This window comes from Pelophylax lessonae, assembly GCF_965119305.1.
Source record: "Pelophylax lessonae genome assembly, chromosome: 1".
In the NCBI taxonomy this organism is placed as follows: domain Eukaryota; kingdom Metazoa; phylum Chordata; class Amphibia; order Anura; family Ranidae; genus Pelophylax; species Pelophylax lessonae.
This window is the reverse complement of record NC_138768.1, coordinates 63,900,066-63,922,737: the sequence shown is the minus strand read 5'-3', so window position 1 is coordinate 63,922,737 and position 22,672 is coordinate 63,900,066. Positions and strand designations below refer to the sequence as shown.

General features: G+C 47.5%; 1 protein-coding gene across 1 annotated transcript in view; it reads right to left on the bottom strand.

Moving 5' to 3' along the window:
* Positions 1–22,237, bottom strand: part of ST8SIA3 (ST8 alpha-N-acetyl-neuraminide alpha-2,8-sialyltransferase 3) — an 83,812-nt gene extending 61,575 nt beyond the window's left edge. The window contains exon 1 of the mRNA XM_082243579.1: positions 22,030–22,237. Coding sequence (XP_082099705.1) covers positions 22,030–22,208 — 179 coding nt within the window. The 5' untranslated portion in view covers positions 22,209–22,237. The remainder of the gene's footprint in view (positions 1–22,029) is intronic.
* Positions 22,238–22,672: the final 435 nt, after the last annotated feature.

Sequence of the window (22,672 nt, the reverse complement as noted above, 5' to 3'; positions counted from 1 at the left end):
GGTCTGGGGGAACGCCAGTTGTCGTGGATCAGGGCCATTTACTCCAGGCCCTCGGCTAGGGTGAAGGTCAACGGGTCTCTCTCGCACTCCCTCGACATCGCAAATGGCACTCGCCAGGGGTGCCCGCTCTCCCCGTTGATTTTTGTTCTCGCTCTTGAGCCTTTTCTGAGGACTGTGAGGGCGAATGCGGATGTGGCCGGACTGTCGGTAAGTGCAGGGGAGTCGCCTAAAGTGGCGGCATACGCGGACGATCTACTTTTCTTCTTAACACGCCCTCTCACTTCCCTCCCGAATCTCTTGCAAGAATTTCGGGTTTATGAGTCATTATCTTTCTATAAAATTAACCAATCAAAGTCAGAGGCGCTGGCGGTCGGTTTACCGGCCTCTCTGTCGACTCTCCTTAGAGCGGATTTTCCTTTTAAATGGGGTTTGTCCCACATCAAGTACCTGGGAATTTATCTCCCGGGTTGCCCGGAGAATATCTTCGATTGTAACTTCCCACCTCTTTTGACTCGCATCAAGCAGGACTTAGAAGGGTGGCGCCGAGGGACTTTTTCCTGGTTCGGTCGCTGCAACATTATGAAGATGAACATCATGCCCCGCCTCTTGTATGTGCTCCAGGCGCTGCCCATTAAGGTCCCATCCTCCTACCTCAAGAGGGTGAACAGGGTGTTTCGGGAGTTCCTGTGGCTTCGGGGTTCCCCCCGCTTGGCGCTGCGGGTGCTCCGGATGCCTAAATTGAGTGGGGGCATGGCGATGCCGGACGCAGTCCTCTATTACGAAGCATGTCATCTTTCTCGCATTATAGACTGGTATCGCCACGGTTCCATGAAACAATGGGTCCGCCTGGAGCGTTTGTCAGTGGGGACTCCCTTGGAGTCCGCCCTTTGGAGCTCTGGCCCTGTTCCCAGGGACTTGGATACCCATCCGACCATTGGACCCACGCTGGCGGTGGGCAGGCGTCTTTGCCACAACGGCCAGTTGGCGTCCTTTCCCTCGCCCCTTCTCCCGGTGATTGATAACCCAGACTTTGGGCCCGGATTGGATCAACCTGGATTTAGGTTCTTGAAGACCGAGGGGGTTCACCAAGCACGGCACTTTGTGAGGGCGGGGGCTTGGATCTCGCGCTCCCATATGAACTCTACGGCGCCCTTTACCTCCTTGTCCTTTTGGCAGCGGATCCAGTTGGCTCATTTTCTACAAGCTCTTCCTTCGGCGCCTCAATTTTCGAGGCGGCTAACGTACTTTGAAGATCTTTGCTCCGACACGTCTCCCCTTCGCCACACGGTCTCTCTGGTTTACCGGGCGCTGGCCTCGCCGGACGAATCTTTCCGCCCCCCATTTATTGCCAAATGGGAGAGGGACCTGAATGTGTCTTTTACAGACCATCAGGTTGAGAGGATATTATTTTTCACTTACAAGACTTCCCGCTGCTCGCGGTATCAGGAAGTGGGCTATAAGACCTTGACCCGCTGGCACTATACTCCGGTTAGGCTTCATCGCATGTTCCCGACCTGCCCGGATGTCTGTTGGCGGTGTGGGGAGGAGGATGGAACCTACCTACACGTCTTTTGGTCATGTTCGAGTTTACAGTTTTTCTGGAAGGAGGTTCTCCGCATTGCCCAGAAATTTACGGACCATCCCCTCACCCTAGACCCAGCACTCTTCCTCCTTCATCACCATGAATATCCGAGAGCGTCCTATCGGAAATCAATTCTGCCCCTTCTGTTCACGGCAGCTAAAAGCTGCATCCCTCCGCTATGGAAGCAGACACAGCCTCCTACGGTAGCCATGTGGCTCCGCAAGGTCTCTTGCCTCAATGAAATGGAAGATCTAGTAGCCACTGAGCACGGTACACGAGAGAAGTTCCTGAAACGCTGGTTTTATTGGCATGAATTTAAATACACTCCGGAATATACAGAGTTGCTTACCCGCTGATGGTCGCTGAACGGGGTCGGCCGGCCTCCCCCCCACTCTCCTCCTTGGTGCTCCCCTGTTCCCTTACTTCTCCATCTTGGTCCCCTCCCCTCTTCTCTTTCCCTCTTTGTCTTTTTTCCTGTAGCCCCTCCTTTTCTTTTTTGGCTTTAAGCATACCGTCTATAAGTTTATTCATCCTCTTTACCGCTGATGAATACTGGCCATGATCTGTTTGGCTCCCTATTAGGTTGGTCGGTCAGTTTCCGGGAGTAATGCGGTGCGACACCCCTTTGGGGGAAGTACCGCCATTGGGTCCTCTGGGGTGTGCCGCGGCACTCGGGTGCACCTGAGGGGGGCCTCCCTTCCCCGGTAGCCGGCCATGAGAAGGATGCCGGTCCGGCGGGGCGGGGGGGGGTCTGCCTGAAGGTGCCCTGAGAATTTATTTGTTCACTATTCAGCTCTAACAGCTAAGGCCGTTGGCCTCACAGGGGGTGTACATTATGTTCCTTATGCGCTCTATGGTTGCCTTAGTGTTACGTTAATACACCTTGAACTGCTGTCTGCACTGTCTTCAATTTGTCATATGTTGGCTGTACCTGGAATTTGGCTGTACCTGTTGTTGATCTGTGGTATGCTTGTACGTTTTTTTTTCTCTCTAATAAAGAATTTAAAAAAAAAAAAAAAAGAAGGGACGTCACAGTCACCACTGGTTAGTGCAATTGCAGAGACAAACTGATTAAATCAGGCTTTCTAAACCTTTTTATCATGGAAGAACCCTTGAAATAACTTTTTGGGACTCAGCAAACACTGCTGAGAAAAAATAAGGAATGCAACATATTTAAGAGAGAAGTATGGCCAACGCTCCTTTGACAATACTTCTCCTGTGGGTAATAGGAGTGCATTTCATTCTGCACTCCTGTGACCCAAATTCAGCCATCAGCGGGCTGTAACATCACAGAGCTGGTCCATGCCCTGCAGGGATCCCGACAATAATGTCAGGATCTGCCCAGATGCCTAACTGGCAGCTGTCTCAGCCTCACAGTGAGCCACTGAGAGCCTGAGCCATTCCCTCCTGCACTGACAGCCACTGGCTCCCTGCAGGCTGAAGAATGAGAACTGAGCAATCAGCGGTCTTTGATTGCTCATTTCTTGATTTAAAGGTAGCGGGGGACAGATGCAGCACACTTCTCTTTCAACTATTTGAAACCCAGAGCTGCTCTATATAACATGTTTTCAGTAGTAATACTAATAAAAGAAATTATAATAATAGCCATAAATGCAGACACTAAAAATTTTAGTGTTCCCTCACATTGGTCCATGGAAAAGTGAAGAGCTATTTTGACAAAGGAGCGCGCATTGTTACTTTACTCCTACTGAGCATGCTCCGAAACGCGTCGCAGACTTGTGACGTCAGGGGATCAATGCTGCTCTCCATCGTGCATCTCAACCCTCGGTCTCAGCTGCTCTTTCATCCCACTTGATCACCGGCCGGATTCAGTGGGACCTGCGAGACACAGCACCAGCATGGGCATTACAGCCCCTACTCCTCTGGACGTCATTTGGCCACTATACCCGCTCATTTTTGTGCACTTCCATGTGAGTTTTACTCTTTATTTGGAATACATTTTTATCTAGAGGCAACACTCAGAGGTGCCTCTTTTCTTTGTTTTTCTTTACATGTTTGGAGAAGTAGCTACTACCCCCTTCTGAAGGACAGCCCTGTATAGTGGACTCATCTCCTTTTTATAAGGACCAGTGGTGGCTGGTGCATTGGGGGCGCAGGGGCGCCGCCCCCCCTATCCATGCGTCCAGCCTCCCAATCTACATGCAGGGCGCTGGACGCATGGATTCCAATGGGTTTTTTTTTTTTTGAAGCACGTAATTAGAGGTTCTAATAGCCTTCAAAAAAGGGTGGGCTTGGGGCGCAGAGCACTGCGCCCTGAGCCCACCCAGTCGTGTGACAATAGTGAATGAATATTCGCAATTGTCACATAGATCCTCCTCCCGGCCAATCAGGAAGCGGGTCCTGAGACCCGTTTCCTGATTGGCTGAAAGGAGAAGCCATGCCAAGGAGGAGGAGGGAGGAGACGCAGAATATTGAAGGGGAAGCCGCCGCTGCTGCCTGTCCACATGTCCAGGGTGAGGGGTGAGTGATCCGGCGACGGGTGTGCCGGTTGGTGTGGGGGTGTGTGTGTGGGGGGGGGGGGGTATGGTGTGCGGGCTGGTGTGGTCTGGGGGGGTATGTTGTGGTCCGTCTGCCGCCCCCCCCGGCCCATGGAGCACCAGCTGCCACTGATAAGGACTTTTATATGGACTATCTACATGTATATAATTTGTAGTTTTATGAGTGTATTAGCGCCTTACTATTTATGTTTTATGAGAGGTATTTTGGTGGTCAATATTGCTCAAAGAAAACCCTAGCAACTTCTAGAGGAATCCTAGACTTCCAATGAACCCAGGTTGAGAATGCTGCTGGGGAGGAGGCAGCACAGAGGAGAGTTGTGCTCTTTCCTCTCTCAGACAAATGGAATAGCAGCACCTGAGATGATGGGTGTGGGGCCCAGTAGGACAGGACGCTGTCGCTGGGGAGATGAGGTCTGAGCAAAACCTGAGGCAGCGCTGAAGGCCGTATTTTCTGCGCTGCCAGCAAAGTAATCACTGCTGGAAATCTACAGGCAAAGCATGTTTGGGAAGGGTTTAGCTGTACACAATTTTCACAGCTGGAACTGACAGCTGACCTTTTTAAGGGATCTCTCTCAGCTTTTCTAGCCTTTGGACAGCACTATAAACATGGATGGTTCATTTTGGCAGCTGTGGGTGCTCTGCAAAATACTTTGGTAAGCATTTAAAAATGTGGGCATTTAAATTAAGCCTGGCTTTAATTATTTACATAGTGTATTAAATAGTGTATATACCACAATCTGTGGGCACACATGCCTTGCAGGGAAATATTAAACCACTTGATTTCCGGTTAAGGTTTTACCCTCGTCATGACCAGGGCATTTTTTGGTTTTCAGAGTTACTTTAACTGGCAATTGCGCGGTCATGCAACGCTGTACCTAAATTAAATTTATATTATTCTTTCTCATTGAAAATTTTCATTTTTTTCACACAAATATAGCTTTCTTGTGGTGACATTTGATCACCACTGCATTTTTTTATTTTTTGCAATATAAACCAAAAAGACAGAAAATCTTGAAAAAAAAAACCCAAAACAATATTTTCTACTTTCTGTTATAAAACATATCCAATAAAATCTAATTTAATCAGAAATATAGGTCAGAATGCATTTTGCTACATGTCTTTGGTAAAAGAAAAAAGAAAAAATACAAATAAGTGTATATTAGTTGGTTTGTGTGAAAGTTATAGCATCTACAAACTATGGTATATATAACAGGGGTCTCCAAACTGCGGACCGGAGGCCGCATGCAGCCCTTTGCATGCTTTTATATGGCCCTTGAGGCATTATCCCACCCTACTCTCAGCAACAGTGGGGCATAGTTCTTACCGCTGACACGAACAATGGGGCACTATATCTTCCACTGACACCAATGATGGGGCACTATTCCTCCCACTGACACCAGTAATGGGGCACTATATCTTCCACTGACACCAACAATGGGGCACTATTCCTCCCACTGACACCAATGATGGGGCACTATTCCTCCCACTGACACCAATGATGGGGCACTATCCCTCCCACTGACACCAACAGCCCTTTGCATGCTTTTATATGGCCCTGGAGGCATTATTCCACCCCACTCTCAGCAACAGTGGGGCATAGTTCTTACCGCTGACACCAACAATGGGGCACTATATCTTCCACTGACACCAATGATGGGGCACTATTCCTCCCACTGACACCAATGATGGGGCACTATTCCTCCCACTGACACCAATGATGGGGCACTATTACTCTCCCTAATACTGATGATGGGGCATTGTTTACACCTACTGACGCCGGGGCATTTTCTTGCCCCACTGGCCACAGTCCGGCCCTCCTAAAGTTTGAAAGACAGTAAACTGGCCCTTTGTTTATAAAGTTTGGAGACCCCTGGTATATATATTTGAAAATGTAATAATTCTGATGTAATAACGGTCTAATTTCTTGAGGCCCTAAAATGCCACAGTACAATTACCCCCAAATTACCCCTTTTTGAAAAGTAGACAGTCTGAGGCATTTAAAGAGGCATAGCCAGTTTTTTAAAGTTGTAACATTTTGTCACAATTTTTTGAAAATGAAGAAATTTTATATAATTGTTAACATACTATCACCAGTGCAATGTGGGGTCATCATATGACTGACGTGGTGGTGATCAGGGACACTGATTGGTGACAGTATTTTAAAAAAAAAAGTAAATAATTTTTATTTTGTAAATAATTTTTAATTTAATTTTGAAAACTTGTTTTTCATTTTTTAACACTTTTTTCCTATGTTTTATTTTTGTTTACATACTTTCATCAGAGTAGTTCAGTGTCACCATAGTAACAATGTACTACTCTGGGGGTTTGATCTTTTTTTTTTTTATACTTTTTTATACTAGAGGGAAATCTGTCACAAGGACCGTAAGTGCCGAACTGTTTGTTGTTTACCGGGCGCTCGGGTTCGGCACATCACGGATCTGGTGGACAGATTACTGGGTGGGGCTGGGGAAGAAGATCCAGCTGTCATGGTACACGTGGGTACCAATGACAAAGTTAGAGGGAGATGGAGAGTCCTAAAAAACGATTTCAGGGACTTAGGAGCTAAGTTGAGGAGTAGGACCTCCAAGGTAGTATTTTCAGAAATACTACCTGTACCTCAAGCCAAACCAGAGAGGCAGCGGGAGATTAGGGAAGTTAACGAGTGGCTGAGGAGCTGGTGTAGTAAGGAGGGTTTTGGGTTCCTGGAGAACTGGGCCGACTTCTCAGTGGGCTACCGGCTCTTTAGTAGGGACGGATAAATGGGGAGGGTGCAACCGTACTGGGTGAGAAGATGGCCAACAAGTTAGAGGGGCTTTTAAACTAGGTGATGGGGGGGAGGGTACAGATGTAGAATTAGCCAGCGGGGATGATGGGGGGAGGGTACAGATGTAGAATTAGCCAGCGGGGAGCAAGGTTCAGCGGGCACAAATGGGGACATTAGCGGTAGGGAGTTCAGAGTTCCTAAATCCAAGGTGGGTATGGGGAAAAATCGCAAGAGCAGCCTAAAAACAACATCAAACGAGGATATATTATGCATCCGGTCAAAATTACGAGGTTTGTATAACAATGCTAGCCTGGGCAACAAGATGGGAGAGCTGGAGCTGCTAATGTATGAGGAGGACTTAGATTTTGTGGGGATTACAGAGACTTGGTTTGACAGCTCTCATGATTGGATGGCGACCATTCAGGGGTATTCCCTTTATCGCAGAGATAGAGAAGGTAAAAAAGAGGGAGGGGTATGGCTGTATATTAAGAGGGATGATATTAATAATGGAGCTATGGATGAGGTAGAATCCCTATGGGTAGAACTTCAAAGGGAAGGCACGGTGGGGAAAGTAGTATTAGGCGTATGCTACAGGACATTATTTTACCCTTTACATGAGCAATATTTGGAATATCGGTAATATCGGCCATTCCGGGGCTCATACCGCTATATCGGCAAAAGTGAATATCGGCCCTCCGATAATCGGATCGAATTGGTCGACCCCTAACATACAGTATATGCAGTATACAGTATATATACAGTATGCAGGGAGCTGCAAGAAAAAGAAAGAGACAAGCTGTACGGCGTCTCTGCACGAGTACTGGGATGTGTTTGATGTTCTGGAGGACCAAGGCCTGAGCAGTAGAGCTGCAAAGAGAGTTAGCCACGAGGCTGAAGTATTTTTGGTGTGCTAGTTACAATGACGGTGGAAACCCTTGTGTGGAAAGCTATTTGTGAACTTTCTTTCTGTTCGGCAGAAAAAGCCCTGAAAAGCACATCTGAAGTGAACTGGACTTGCTGTGATGCACTTCCAATAAACAACCCCCAACTTGTCACAATGCGTACAGGAGTAAACGCTGCCAGGCACAGCTGTGTGAATGGGCTTATACTGCCATGCACAAAGCTATACCCTGTACACATCTGTATGTTGGGCTTCTGATGTGGGTGTGAATGAGTCACTGCCCATACAGTCATGTCGCCCTCAAGCGCAGAGATGCTTCTGGCACATTGGCTGCGGTGAACACAGTGCACCTGAAAACCCTCGGAGATAGCTGAGCAAATCCGTCAACAAGAAAGCAACAAAACAAAACGCTGTTCTTCTAAAGAACAAACCCAACCAGGACCCCTGTAGATTGTTTTTAAGCTGCTAAAAACTGTCTCTGTAGTTTAATCCTAAAACCTTACTGATATAGACCGCTGTCCCGGTGTCCTCGCAGAGGGGCTCAGATGATCAGCAGTAATCAGGCCGATTGTTTATTCTGACCACTTCTGAGTGCTTTCATTCTAGCACACTGAGCGGTCACCTTGTCTCTGTGGCCTCAGGGCAATAAGTCATTTGTCCACACTTTTTCCATTTATCATAGGAGGGGTGATCAGTTAGCCTAAGGGCATTTGTCATACACTGCCTTTGACATTCTCATGCAGCCATGCTTAGGCGCATTGGGTTTGTTTGCAAAATGCAATAAAAAAGATGCGTCTGACCTGCTTTGCATGCAATGTTAACGCATCTCCATAGGATCTTCTGCACCCAAAGAAAAGCTGTTAAACCCAACCTTAGAAATATCACCCACCCTGAGCCATTGAGATAAATGCTAAACCCATAACCCGTGTCTGATGTGTGTCTCAAATGCTCATCAGGCTGGGTTCACACTTACAGTGCCTTGCGAAAGTATTCGGCCCCCTTGAACTTTGCGACCTTTTGCCACATTTCAGGCTTCAAACATAAAGATATAAAACTGGAATTTTTTGTGAAGAATCAACAACAAGTGGGACACAATCATGAAGTGGAATGAAATTTATTGGATATTTCAAGCTTTGTTAAAAAATAAAAACTGAAAAATTGGGCGTGCAAAATTATTCAGCCCCTTTACTTTCAGTGCAGCAAACTCTCTCCAGAAGTTCAGTGAGGAGCTCTGAATGATCCAATGTTTACCTAAATGACTAATGATGATAAATAGAATCCACCTGTGTGTAATCAAGTCTCTGTATAAATGCACCTGCACTGTGATAGTCTTAGAGCCGGTTCACATTAGAGCGATCCGACTTGCCGGGGCGACCTCACAAGTCGCGGTGCGCAGCTCGCACCGCGACCTCGGAGCGGCCGGCACGGACTTCATAACATTGAAGTCAATGCAGGTCGCTCCGGGTCGCCCCAAAGAAGCTCCGGACCCTTTTTCTAAGTCGGAGCGACTTGTGTCGCTCCTATTAGAACGGGTCCACAGCTTCTCTATGGCAGGCGACCTGTCAGGCGACCAGGTCGCCCCAGTGTGAACCGGCTCTCAGAGGTCCGTTTAAAGCGCAGAGAGAATCATGAAGAACAAGGAACACACCAGGCAGGTCCGAGATACTGTTGTGGAGAAGTTTAAAGCCGGATTTGGATACAAAAAGATTTCCCAAGCTTTAAACATCCCAAGGAGCACTGTGCAAGCGATAATAGTGAAATGGAAGGAGTATCAGACCACTGCAAATCTACGAAGACCTGGCCGTCCCTCTAAACTTTCAGCTCATACAAGAAGACTGATCAGAGATGCAGCCAAGAGGCCCATGACGGGGATAAATGGAACACAGAAAGGTCTATTCTACCAGCAGTATTCATGCCAGTGCTCTTCATGCACTATAAAGCCCCCAAGGATAACACATGTAATGAACAATGCTTTTCAACACTTACAAACTCTAAAGACATTATAAAGCTGGGGTGCCCAACGTTTGGAAGAGCGAGAGCCGCTTAAGCAACTTGCTAACCGGACACAGGCCACAATGAGCAGGACCGGCAAATGACTGGTCTGTGTCTACCCAGAGCGGACACAGACACAGTCCGCTCTACTCCATGGGCCCTCTGATCCACCCAGACAGAAGGGGACAGACCCCCTTCTGTTTTTTTTTTTTTTTAGCAGAGCGGATTGGAGGTCGAGAGATACACCAAATGTAAATTTTGAAGCCGAAGACAAAAATGCAGAATGCACTTTGCCAAAAACTGAAAATGACAAGTTTTTAAAAAATATAAATATTTTTATTTATTAGTGTATTGTATTCAACTTGTTACTTAATATCATGATGTTAATATGAATTTATCGTTGCCCATTATCGGCACCTTTAGCGCAAGAAAACCTAAAGAAAAATGCATCCTGTTAAATTCTATATATGTCTTCATACTGGTCCATTGCGCTTCTGTTGTGAAAATGCAGCAAGAATGCACCAATGTCTCCTTTTTTTGATGCAGTTTTTGAGTTACATGACCTATGAAAAACACACCAGCACAGTAAAATCAAGTCAAAATCGCAGTAAAATTGCCATTTTCGGATGATACATTTCGGCCGCTGAACTTTCGGTGCATCTCTAGTGTACTCAGACCCAAGTCCACCATAGAAATGAATGGAGGGTCCGATTGGTCCAACTGAAAAACAACCAGGCCGACCCGATTGGACCGATCATGTAGAAGGGGTCTAAGGCTGCTTTCACACTAAAACGCAAGAGTTTACCCGCACCTCAGGTGCAATTTACGTGCAGCTGTGGCTTTGCTGTGGGTTAGCTGCACTTTGCCATAGACTCCTATTAAATCCTGCAGGTGCTGTCCACTTTCAGAAAGCACACCAAACCCACAGGAAATAACAGAAGTCTATGGCTCAGTGCCGGTAACATCCAGGTGCACTGCGCTGCACCTGCGGATCAGTCTGAAAGCAGCCCAGTGCAGAGAACAGATATGCCATTTGCTATTTGAGTTTATGTATAAACCGACCTCAATCTTCATTTCAGGAATCCTGCAGGTATCGCCGGCTGTTGCTGTCCCAGGTAGAGTGCGTTTGGTTAGCTATGACAGGATCTGGTGCTATACGGAAGGCATCGCCTCTGCTCTCTACTGCAGGTGCATGCTTCCTCTACCACCGGCTCCATTCTTAACAACCAAGAACCCACGATCTAGCCTTGCAGACCCGCCATCCAAGAGCAGGAGGCCTGCACCTTCCTACCTGCACCTTGTTTTTTTTATCTGCATAAGATGTGCATTGATCATGTAGGTTCATGGTGTCGTTTGTTGCCCTGTACACACAGCCTACAGTAGAGTTATGGTGCCCATACACTAGACAAAAAATCATTATAAAATCTGTCATTAGGACAGTTTGTTTTTCATCCAGTTAATGGGCACAAATCGAAAATTGGTTGAGCCAAAAAAACGAAGGAACGGGTTGGGAAATTCTGCTGAATGGACAATAAATTGAAAGGTTAATGTGTTTCTTGCCTGTAAAAAATTAAAGTGATTATAAACAATCACCTTGTACAACCCATTCAGTTTAAAATAGAAATTAAAGGCAAAACATTTTTGTATGTATAGATATAAAAAAAAAAAAACATTATAAATGCCTTTTTTCCCTTTTTTATAAGTGATTACCTTCCCTCTGTTCTCAGCTGCATAGGAGTTGGGGGGAGGAGAAGCAACAGCACACTGAGCTTCCCAGTGAATGGCTGTGCAGTGGTGGCGTCAGGACTACAAGTCTGATTATTGGAGGAGAGCAGGCTGAGTTCCCAGCATACATAGAGAACTGACCACGCTGTGCTTTCCTGCTTAGTGTGGTCAGTTTTTAATAGGAAAGCAATAGGGACTGGCAGGAACACCAGGGCTTTCACACAAAGGCAGCAATACAAAGAGAACAGGATACTTTCTCATACAAGTACATGGTACAGCAGGCACATATCAGGAATGTGAACTGTTGGGGTAACAAATGCTTTAAACTGTTGGCACTGTGCATACAAACAAGAAACAGATTAATTTATGTCCATTGAATGATTTACTGTTTGAAATTCAGTCAATACATGATGGCAATATCGTCTGCTTTCACCACCATGTGTTCGTTTTTCAAAAAGGCATTTGAAAGATTTTTCGACGAATGTATGGCTAGCATTAGTATTCACATTGTGGTGTCAGCACAGTCTGTAGTCTAGACAGTGACGGTTCCTGCGAATACACTACATATCCCACAATCCCCGGGTCTCTCAGTACAGTGCTCTGCAGGTGAGAGCTTAACAGTAATTAAATCTGACACAGACCAAACCAACAGAAATGAAAAGAAGAGATTTGCTTCATCACCTTAGCACTCCCACATTTGTAATGCAACACAGAAAAAGGGTGAAGCATGCACTGTGTGCCTGGGAACAAGTTGTCTTGTCCCTTCAGTGAATAGGGACAGGCTAGATCATGGGTGTCCAACCTTTTGGCTTTTGAGAAATTTTCTCTGGCCGCATATAAAATATATACTATAGTTAAGGTACATAAGTAATAAAACGCCGCCGCACCCTTCCCGCACTGCTGCACCCCACTAATTTAACACAACTAGTGGATGCTGCCATCCGAGGCAGCCTCTGCCTACAGTTAGTTGGAAGCCGCTGTGGCCGTGCCCCCGATTCGACTTCATTCCTCCCCAGCAAAAAAAAAAGTTGTCAGGGGGCAGTGGGCCGCATTGCCTGCGTTTCCGGGCCGCAGGTTGGACATGCCTGGGCTAGATGAATGATTACATGGACATTGGGAAATTGATCAGTCATGAAACTACAAACTGAAGCCACAATATGTGAAACTATCATTACAAGGTAAGGTAAAAAAACAACACAGTGAGTATAACTACACTAATACATAATAAAAACATTTGAAAGCATACAAATAACATGTTTAAGACAGATTTACTGCGGCAGGCTGGCTCTCCTGCGCGAACATACGTAGCCCTACATCAGTCACGCGAGTGGTGCTGGGGGGGCCCCCACTAGGCAGCGGGAAAGCCGATGCATGGGGCTGGCGGCCGTGATTGCCGCCTGACACCCATGATCGTTCCCTGCTGAGAGAGAAGGACGGTCAGCTGTTGTAAACACAGCTGACCGTTCTTCTCCCTGAAATGATCACAGAGCACCTGTGATCCTTCTATATAGGATCACATGTCTGTATGGTCCTTTCACAAGCCCCTCCCCCATACAGTTAGAAAACACTCCCCTAGGCTCACACTTAACAGTGCATATTTTTAGCACTGGATACTGTAGTAATGTCACTGGTTACCCAAAAGTGTCAAAAATGTCAGTTAGGGGTTCGATCTGTCCACCGCAATGTCGCAGTCCCGCTAAAAATCGCAGATCGCCGCCATTACTAGTAAAAAGAAATAAATAAATAAAAATGACATAAATCTATCCCATAATTTGTAGACGTGATAACTTTTGACACCACATTGTGCATGCACATTTCTGACTGATTGACCAGAAGCTTCCTGGGATGTGTACTGTGAGTATCCCAGGAGGCTGTGGGCAGCTAGGGGCTACATCATTGTTGCCTACAACAGTGATTTACAAACTTTGCTTGCCTTTATCTGGCCTTTGGGGCACTATTCCTCCTACTGGCACCAATGATGAGGGACTATTCCTCCCACTGGCACCAATGATGGGGTACTATTCCTCCCACTAATACCAATGATGGGGCACTATTCCTCCCACTGACACCAACAATGGGGCATTATCCATCCCACTAATACCAATGATGGGGCACTATTCCTCCCACTAATACCAACGATGGGGCACTATTCCTCCCACTAATACCAACGATGGGGCACCATTCCTCCCACTGACACCAACAATGGGGCATTATCCATCCCACTGATACCAATGATGGGGCACTATTCCTCCCACTAATACCATCGATGGGGCACCATTCCTCCCACTGACACCAACAATGGGGCATTATCCATCCCACTGATACCAACAATGGGACACTATTCCTCCCACTGTTACCAACGAAAGGGCACTATTAATCCCACTGACACCAACGATGGGGCACTATTCCTCCCACTGACACCAACGATGGGGCACTATTCCTCCCACTGACACCAACGATGGGGCACTATTCCTCCCACTACTGACCACAAGCATGTAATTTTTTTTAGTCCCACTGACCACCAAGCCTGGGACATTTTCTATTTCCAATGTCCACAGTCCGGTCTTCTTAACCTCTTCACGCCGGTGCCTCCCCACCCCTTAAGAGGTTTAGGATGCCGGGAGGCGGGGCTTAAGATCACGTGGCCACCATGATTGGCTGTCACATGATTTGAAAACTCCCGATCGCAAACAGAAATTCACGCATACTTGCGTGCGACCGGAACCAAACCTTTAAATTCTGAAAGACAATGAACTGCCCCTTTTATTTTTAATTTTATAGACCCCTGGCCTAGGAGATCCACACAGATAACACGTTTTTTTTATTTTCTGCAAATGTGTGAAAGGACGGGGAAAGAAATAGCATTATGCACACAGGACATTCGATTTTTTCCTCTGAATGCCTTTTATTCCTGGCAGGAAAAAGCTGCTTAAAAATTGCTCTGTATATTGCACACATGTTTAGGCACATCAAGCATTTCAGCAATAATGGGTTCCATTGGCCTGAATATTATTTTATTCTGGCAACTGGAATGAATGATTGCCCAAGTTCTATATGTATCTAACATTTAAACGTGTGTAGGCACATCAAGTGTTTTTTCTTCTGCAAGGCCTCTTGTACGATACTCCTGTTTGAACATCTACCTTTTAGGACTTTTCCGCACATTTAGGCGTATATGTGTTCATGCAAATGCGCAAAGATGTATTCTCATGTTCTTGTTCTGCACAATATGTAAATAAGCATTTGTGTGCATTTGCACGCAAAATAACTACATACTGAACAAAAAAGCATATTTTTTCTATTTTTTTTTACTGAAGAATGCATGGCTCTTGCTTACGCACATGTATGCATAGGCATTTAATTTATAGGCTGTATTTTATCTCAGAAAAAAAAAAGCTGTACTGAGCTTTTTCAAGCTGCTGTGTGCAAGAGGCCTAAAGGCCCGTACACACGATAAGAAATTCGGAAGGGAAATTTCGTCCGACGACCGATCTGCCGATTTTCGGATTGTTAGTATGGTGCTTTCGACAGCCGACTCTGACTTTTCGGCTGACAAAATCCCGATGTGCAGGCTATAAAATTTTTGTCCTCCGTCAACACACGTCTGATTTTCGTCTCATTAGTACAGATTTAGACGGAAAAAATCTTAAGAGCAAGACTAGGCATGCTCAGAGACGAAAGAACACATACAAAACAATCCAACACATGACATCACTTCTGAAGTAGAATTCTGTCGTACGGGAAAATTCGTATGAAAATAACCTCTTCACTTTCCACATCAGACTAGCATGCCACAAAAAAAGGATGACAGATCGTTCGATAATCTGATCGTGTGTACGGGGCTTAAGTGTATAGAAATGTAAGTGTGCTAGAAAAAAAACACCAAATGCCTGTAAATAAGTCATTTTTTAATCCTTGTGTTCATGAGGCCTTAAGCTGAACTCCCCCAGCACTGCAAGGGTGAAATGCTTAGGTGCAGGGATAAGGTTTTATACTTACCTTATTCCTGGCTCCACAAGGGACCCGCCAGTGGTGCGACCGGTCTGGCGCTGCCGCCTTTTTAAGGTGCACTTAGCAATGGTTGCATGCTATACCTTCATGTTCAATGCAGGATTGGAGTTGGAGCCGCCAGGACTGAGGGGCAGTGTAGGTAATACACCTTATCTTGCACTCCCAGACCAAGGCCGACCATACACAGTTCGAATCTCGGCCGGTTCAGTGGGAATCGGCCGAGTTCCGAACTATTAATGGACAGGCTAAATGTACCGAGTTGATCAATCAATAAAATTGGGTACAACCAGCATGCCGAGTTTTACCTGCGATTATCGCAAGGTAGCAATAACCACAGTCTTCTACTCTAGCTTTCCCCGCTCCCCCTGGGAGAAGACAATGGCCCAGCAGGAGGGATCCCCCTGTCAGCAATGTCGGTGTTGATGGGGGAATAGAGTGAACTTCTTTCATGAAACCCGTGGTTGCAGGAAAGATTATCGCTCCATGTATGGCCGGCCAAAACAAGCAGTTAACATTGCAGTGCTGGGGGGGGGGGCAGCATTACTAGGGTAGATTTTGTCTGTTTCCCAGAGTTTAGCTTTAACAGGAATCTTTTCCTTTCCCAAGCATGTAAACGTAGCAGTAGCTTCATAATCTGCTGTTTGCCATCCAGGGGTCTTCAAACTATGGCCCTCCAGTTGTTCAGGAACTACAATTCCCATCATGCCCAGTCATGTCTGTGAATGTCAGTTTTACAATGCCTCATGGGATGTGTAGTTCCGCAACAGCTGGAGGCCCGTAGTTTAAGGATCCCTGATGTAAGGTCTGTATGCACAGGAGGGAAGAATCAGTTGATCATGTGAGCACTGTGATTGGCTGTCACAGTGGCCCCATGATCGACAGCTGGTCCCAAGAACTCCCAATCATTAGTGTGGACTGGGAACACTCTGTGACAGTGCAAACACTGTGCTGGGAGTGCGCTCTTAGTGCAGAAAGCTCTGCCACCCATGGACACATATGTGCAGTGCATGGGCAATAAAGCCCATCCTCTTTGCCATGGCGTTATATGGGAAGCAAGAAGAACAAAGCACTTTCCCCCAAAGCGCATAGCTCAGGCAGACTGAAGGCCGGTGTCGAAGGCCTTTGCTTGTTTCAAGTGGGTTTAGCTTTCCCATGCAAATCTATAGGCAATGCTTCATATATTGGGACTTATTTGCACAGCACAAACTTCTGAATATTATATACAGGTCCCTCTGAAAAAATTAGCATATTGTGATAAAGTTCATTATTTTCTGTAATGTACTGATAAACATTAGACTTTCATATATTTTAGATTCATTACACACAACTGAAGTAGTGCAAGCCTTTTATTGTTTTAATATTGATGATTTTGGCATACAGCTCATGAAAGCCCAAAATTCCTTTCTCAAAAAATTAGCATATTTCATCCGACCAATAAAAGAAAAGTGTTTTTAATACAAAAAAAGTCAACCTTCAAAAAATTATGCTCCGTTATGCACTCAATACTTGGTCGGGAATCCTTTTGCAGAAATGACTGCTTCAATGCGGCGTGGCATGGAAGCAATCAGCCTGTGGCACTGCTGAGGTGTTATGGAGGCCCAGGATGCTTCGATAGCGGCATTGAGCTCATCCAGAGTGTTGGGTCTGGCGTCTCTCAACCTTCTCTTCACAACATCCCACAGATGCTCTATGGGGTTCAGGTCAGGAGAGTTGGCAGGCCAATTGAGCACAGTAATACCATGGTCAGTAAACCATTTACCAGTGGTTTTGGCACTGTGAGCAGGTGCCAGGTCGTGCTGAAAAATGAAATCTTCATCTCCACAAAGCTTTTCAGCAGATGGAAGCATGAAGTGCTCCAAAATCTCCTGATAGCTAGCTGCATTGACCCTGCCCTTGATAAAACACAGTGGACCAACACCAGCAGCTGACATGGCACCCCATACCATCGCTGACTGTGGGTACTTGACACTGGACTTCAGGCATTTCCCTCTCCCCAGTCTTCCTCAGGGTCCGGTCACCTCTTCTCGTTGTGCAGCGTTTTCTGCCACACTTTTTCCTTCCCACAGACTTCCCACTGAGGTGCCTTGATACAGCACTCTGGGAACAGCCTATTCGTTCAGAAATTTCTTTCTGTGTCTTACCCTCTTGCTTGAGGGTGTCAATGATGGCCTTCTGGACAGCAGTCAGGTCGGCAGTCTTACCCATGATTGCGGTTTTGAGTAATGAACCAGGCTGGGAGTTTTTAAAAGCCTCAGGAATCTTTTGCAGGTGTTTAGAGTTAATTAGTTGATTCAGATGATTAGGTTAATAGCTCGTTTAGAGAACCTTTTCATGATATGCTAATTTTTTGAGATAGGAATTTTGGTTTTTCATGAGCTGTATGCCAAAATCATCAATATTAAAACAATAAAAGGCTTGCACTACTGTTGTGTGTAATGAATCTAAAATATATGAAAGTCTAATGTGTATCAGTACATTACAGAAAAGAATGAACTTTATCACAATATGCTAATTTTTTGAGAGGGGCCTGTATATATCTCGTGATTGATTTGTACACTTTGGATTTTTGCACATTTTGGAGATATTTTATTTATTTATTCTATGATTCACTATTTGTGGTATTTATAATTTTGTCAGTTTTGGCTATACACAGTTTAGCCATTTATTTATTTTATTTATTTATTGGTCGTATCATTAATTGCGCAGCATTTTTTGGATATAATGTTTATGCACTTATGAGATAGTGGAGTGCTCACAGCAATTAACTTGTCTGGTTGCTCGTGGGATCTATTCATTTCATTATAGGAATGCCAAACCAACCTGAAACTGCTCAGATGTACCCGTCAATACATTCTGAATGATCTCAAAATCTCTCAAACTGATGCCACTGAGACAATCCCAAAGCCAATCGATGCGGTTATACATTGGTCAGTTGTTTAAAGCTAAGCTTTTTACACGTGGTTGAGGTTCCTGTAAACATCAGCAGCCAGCAAAGCCCAGAGAAAATTAAAGAGGGAATTCAGACCCGCTAATGCTAGCCCCTCCCCCCCTTACATCTTTGGAAGATGTGTTGAAGAGCTGTGCTCAGCCCTTGGGACCTGTGGCACATCTACACACAGCCCACTTTCCCCATGCATGCGTAGACAACATAGGTTCGGGATCTCCAAAACAGCATCGTCTTTGCACATATGGGAAACCCCATCCCCATGCATGTGAAAATATACTGCGGGTCCTGAAGGCTGGGCACATCTGTGCATGCGTGGAATTAAGTGCAACCTCATTATCACCTAGGCAAAAGAAGCTCAAAAAAGTCCACAACACCTACAACAAAAATGTATCTAATTTTGGGAGAGGTAGGGGAATGGAGCCAGGTGCGAATCATTTGGTTTTTTTTTTGGGATGAAGATTGCTTCAGGGCCTCGTTTACCCCAGATCAGATCCAAGCAGTGTCAGCACAGGAGCACACGGAAGGAAACATTCTTGGTGTACTCTGTTCACAATATAGCCCTATGGGGGGTGCAGATGAGTGGCTGCAGTGTGTAGGCTTCAATGGAGTGTCAATTTTTGACACTTCAATAAAGTTGATAAAAATAAAAAAATGTAACCTGTGTGATGCTTTGTAATAACCTATGAGATCTTTAGCGCATGGGTTGGCCCATTAGAACTCCCCCATTCCTGTGTGTTGTATAAGGCTTCATGCACACGGCCCTACAGAGTGTGCCCAATATCTCTGCTGGGACCGCAGCTGCAGCCTACAGACACCCATTGGGATGCATTAGAGGAGGAGGCTGTATGTGGTTGCTCATTGGGTAAAGTGTGCGCACAGAGGTATGCTCCAAACGCAGATTGTGTTGGTTTGGCGCTTACCTCCCGGCACACAACCACATTTTCTAATGGCGGCTGTATGGAATGGCGGTGTGTCCTGGGAGAGGAGTCAGACAGAATCTGGACAGCCATGTGTATGAACCCTTCACATTCTGTGTCACACATCAGGCCCCGCGCAATGAGCGTATGATGGGTGCCATTCATTGGTCATGGCTCAGTTAGCGGATGGGTGACAAACACACTACAAACGTGAGTCTGAAAAGGTTGCGGGAGATTTTTTGCCACATTTGTCGCACACAGAGCTGTCCATTCCAGAGAATATATTGCCCTATGTGAGACACAAGGAAACACAAAACATGTGAGTGGGAGTAAATGGGGCCCAAATGTGCATTGTGTTACTGCTACCCATTCACTTTAATTGGGCTGCAACCCACAGGAACCAACCAAACCACCGACCTGCAGTGTGTTTTCCAACACCGCGCACCGCAATACACCGCGCACCGCAATACACCGCACTGCCTTACCATGCATTGTGCTGCACTGCAACATGGACCTGGCTGCTCCCAGGGATATCCACCTGGCTGCTCCCTAGTACATGGACCTGGCTGCTCTCCGATATATCTACCTGGCTGCTCCCCAGGATATCGACCTGGCTGCTCCCTAGTACATAGACCTGGCTGCCCCCTGAGATATCCACCTGGCTTCTCCCTAGTAGATGGACCTGGCTGCCCACCGGGATATCCACCTGGCTGCTCCCTAGTACATGGACCTGGCTGCCCCCTGAGATATCCACCTGGCTGCACCCTAGTACATGGACCTGGCTGCTCCCCAGGATATCTACCTGGCTGCACCTTAGTACATGGACCTGGCTGCTCCCCAGGATATCTACCTGGCTGCACCTTAGTACATGGACCTGGCTGCCCCCCGGGATATCTACCTGGCTGCTCCCCAGTTCATTTTCCTGGCTGCTCCCTAGTAGATGGACCTGGCTGCTCCCCGGGATATCTACCTGGCTGCACCTTAGTACATGGACCTGGCTGCCCCCCGGGATATCTACCTGGCTGCTCCCCAGTTTATTTTCCTGGCTGCTCCCTAGTAGATGGACCTGGCTACTCTCTGGGTACCAGTAACAGGTGCCATGGATCTTGGACACATAAGACATGGGCTGCTGTTAGGTGACATGTACTATGCCTGGCTCCTTTCTCATTATCCCTGGTTCCTCTCTCTCAATGTCCCTGGCTCCTCCCTCTCTCTGTGTCCCTGGCTCCTCTCTCTGTGTCCCTGGCTCCTCTCTCTATGTCCCTGGCTCCTCTCTCTATGTCCCTGGCTCCTCTCTCTATGTCCCTGGCTCCTCTCTCTATGTCCCTGGCTCCTCTCTCTCAATGTCCCTGGCTCCTCCCTCTCTCTATATCCCTGGCTCCTCTCTCTGTGTCCCTGGCTCCTCTCTCTGTGTCCCTGGCTCCTCTCTCTCAATGTCCCTGGCTCCTCCCTCTCTCTATGTCCCTGGCTCCTCTCTCTGTGTCCCTGGCTCCTCTCTCTGTGTCCCTGGCTCCTCTCTCTGTGTCCCTGGCTCCTCTCTCTATGTCCCTGGCTCCTCTCTCTATGTCCCTGGCTCCTCTCTATGTCCTTGGCTCCTCTCTATGTCCCTGGCTCCTCTCTCTATGTCCTTGGCTCCTCTCTATGTCCCTGGCTCCTCTCTCTGTGTCCCTGGCTCCTCTCTATGTCTCTGGCTCCTCTCTGTGTCCCTGGCTCCTCTCTCTATGTCCCTGGCTCCTCTCTCTATGTCCCTGGCTCCTCTCTATGTCCTTGGCTCCTCTCTATGTCCCTGGCTCCTCTCTCTATGTCCCTGGCTCCTCTCTATGTCCCTGGCTCCTCTCTGTGTCCCTGGCTTCTCTCTCTATGTCCCTGGCTCTTCTCTATGTCCCTGGCTCCTCTCTGTGTCCCTGGCTCCTCTCTATGTCCCTGGCTCCTCTCTATGTCCCTGGCTCCTCTCTGTGTCCCTGGCTCCTCTCTGTGTCCCTGGCTCCTCTCGATGTCCCTGGCTCCTCTCTATGTCCCTGGCTCCTCTCTCTATGTCCCTGGCTCCTCTCTGTGTCCCTGGCTCCTCTCTATGTCCCTGGCTCCTCTCTGTGTCCCTGGCTCCTCTCTATGTCCCTGGCTCCTCTCTCTATGTCCCTGGCTCCTCTCTATGCTCCTGGCTCCTCTCTATGCTCCTGGCTCCTCTCTCTATGCTCCTGGCTCCTCTCTCTATGTCCCTGGCTCCTCTCTCTATGTCCCTGGCTCCTATCTCTATGTCCCTGGCTCCTCTCTCTATGTCCCTGGCTCCTCTCTATGTCCCTGGCTCCTCTCTATGCTCCTGGCTCCTCTCTATGCTCCTGGCTCCTCTCTATGCTCCTGGCTCCTCTCTATGTCCCTGGCTCCTCTCTATGTCCCTGGCTCCTCTCTATGTCCCTGGCTCCTCTCTATGTCCCTGGCTCCTCTCTATGCTCCTGGCTCCTCTGTGGGTAGCAGTGGCCGGTGACACAGCAGAGCCTGTTGCTAGGTGACACCATGAGGGTGATAATGTGACACAATGAGGACCCCAGGGGCCCCCCAGTACCCACGGAGCCCAGTGCGCCTGCGCAGATCCGTCCACCCCCCCCCCCAGAATACAGATGAGGGCCCCCCCTTATCCCCGCCATATACCCCGAATAATGCCCATCCCCCTCACCTGAATCCGGCGTGGAACATGTACATTCGGGGGCCCCCGGGCCCGGCGTACTTGGGGGTGGTGAAGATGTTGTCCTTCTTGAGGGAGACGTAGGAGATGAGGGAGAGGATGAGGAGGGCGACACTCAGCATCACCAGACCCAGAACACTCGCCACCCGCACCATCTTGTATATTCTCATCCCTCAGATGATGGAGGAGGACGGGGAGTGAGGAGGAGAGGAGAGGACAGATAATCCTCCACACTGACACACAACACACCGTCTCCTCATACAGAGGAGGAGGAGGACGGAGGGGAGAGCACCCTGACTATGGCGGGTCCGGCCTCCCTCATCCTACACACAGAGAGGGAGAGAGAGAGAGGGAGAGAGAGAGGGAGAGGGCCCGACCGAGGAGGAGCCGCCTCATACACAACACGGCTCCCCACCTATCTCTATACCAGGGGCCCCTCCTTCATATGGCATCACCACCACAGGGGCCCCTCCTTCCTATGGCATCACCACCACAGGGGCCCCTCCTTCCTATGGCATCACCACAGGGGCCCCTCCCTCCTATGGCATCACCACCACAGGGGCCCCTTCTTCCTATGGCATCACCACAGGGGCCCCTCCTTCCTATGGCATCACCACCACAGGGGCCCCTCCTT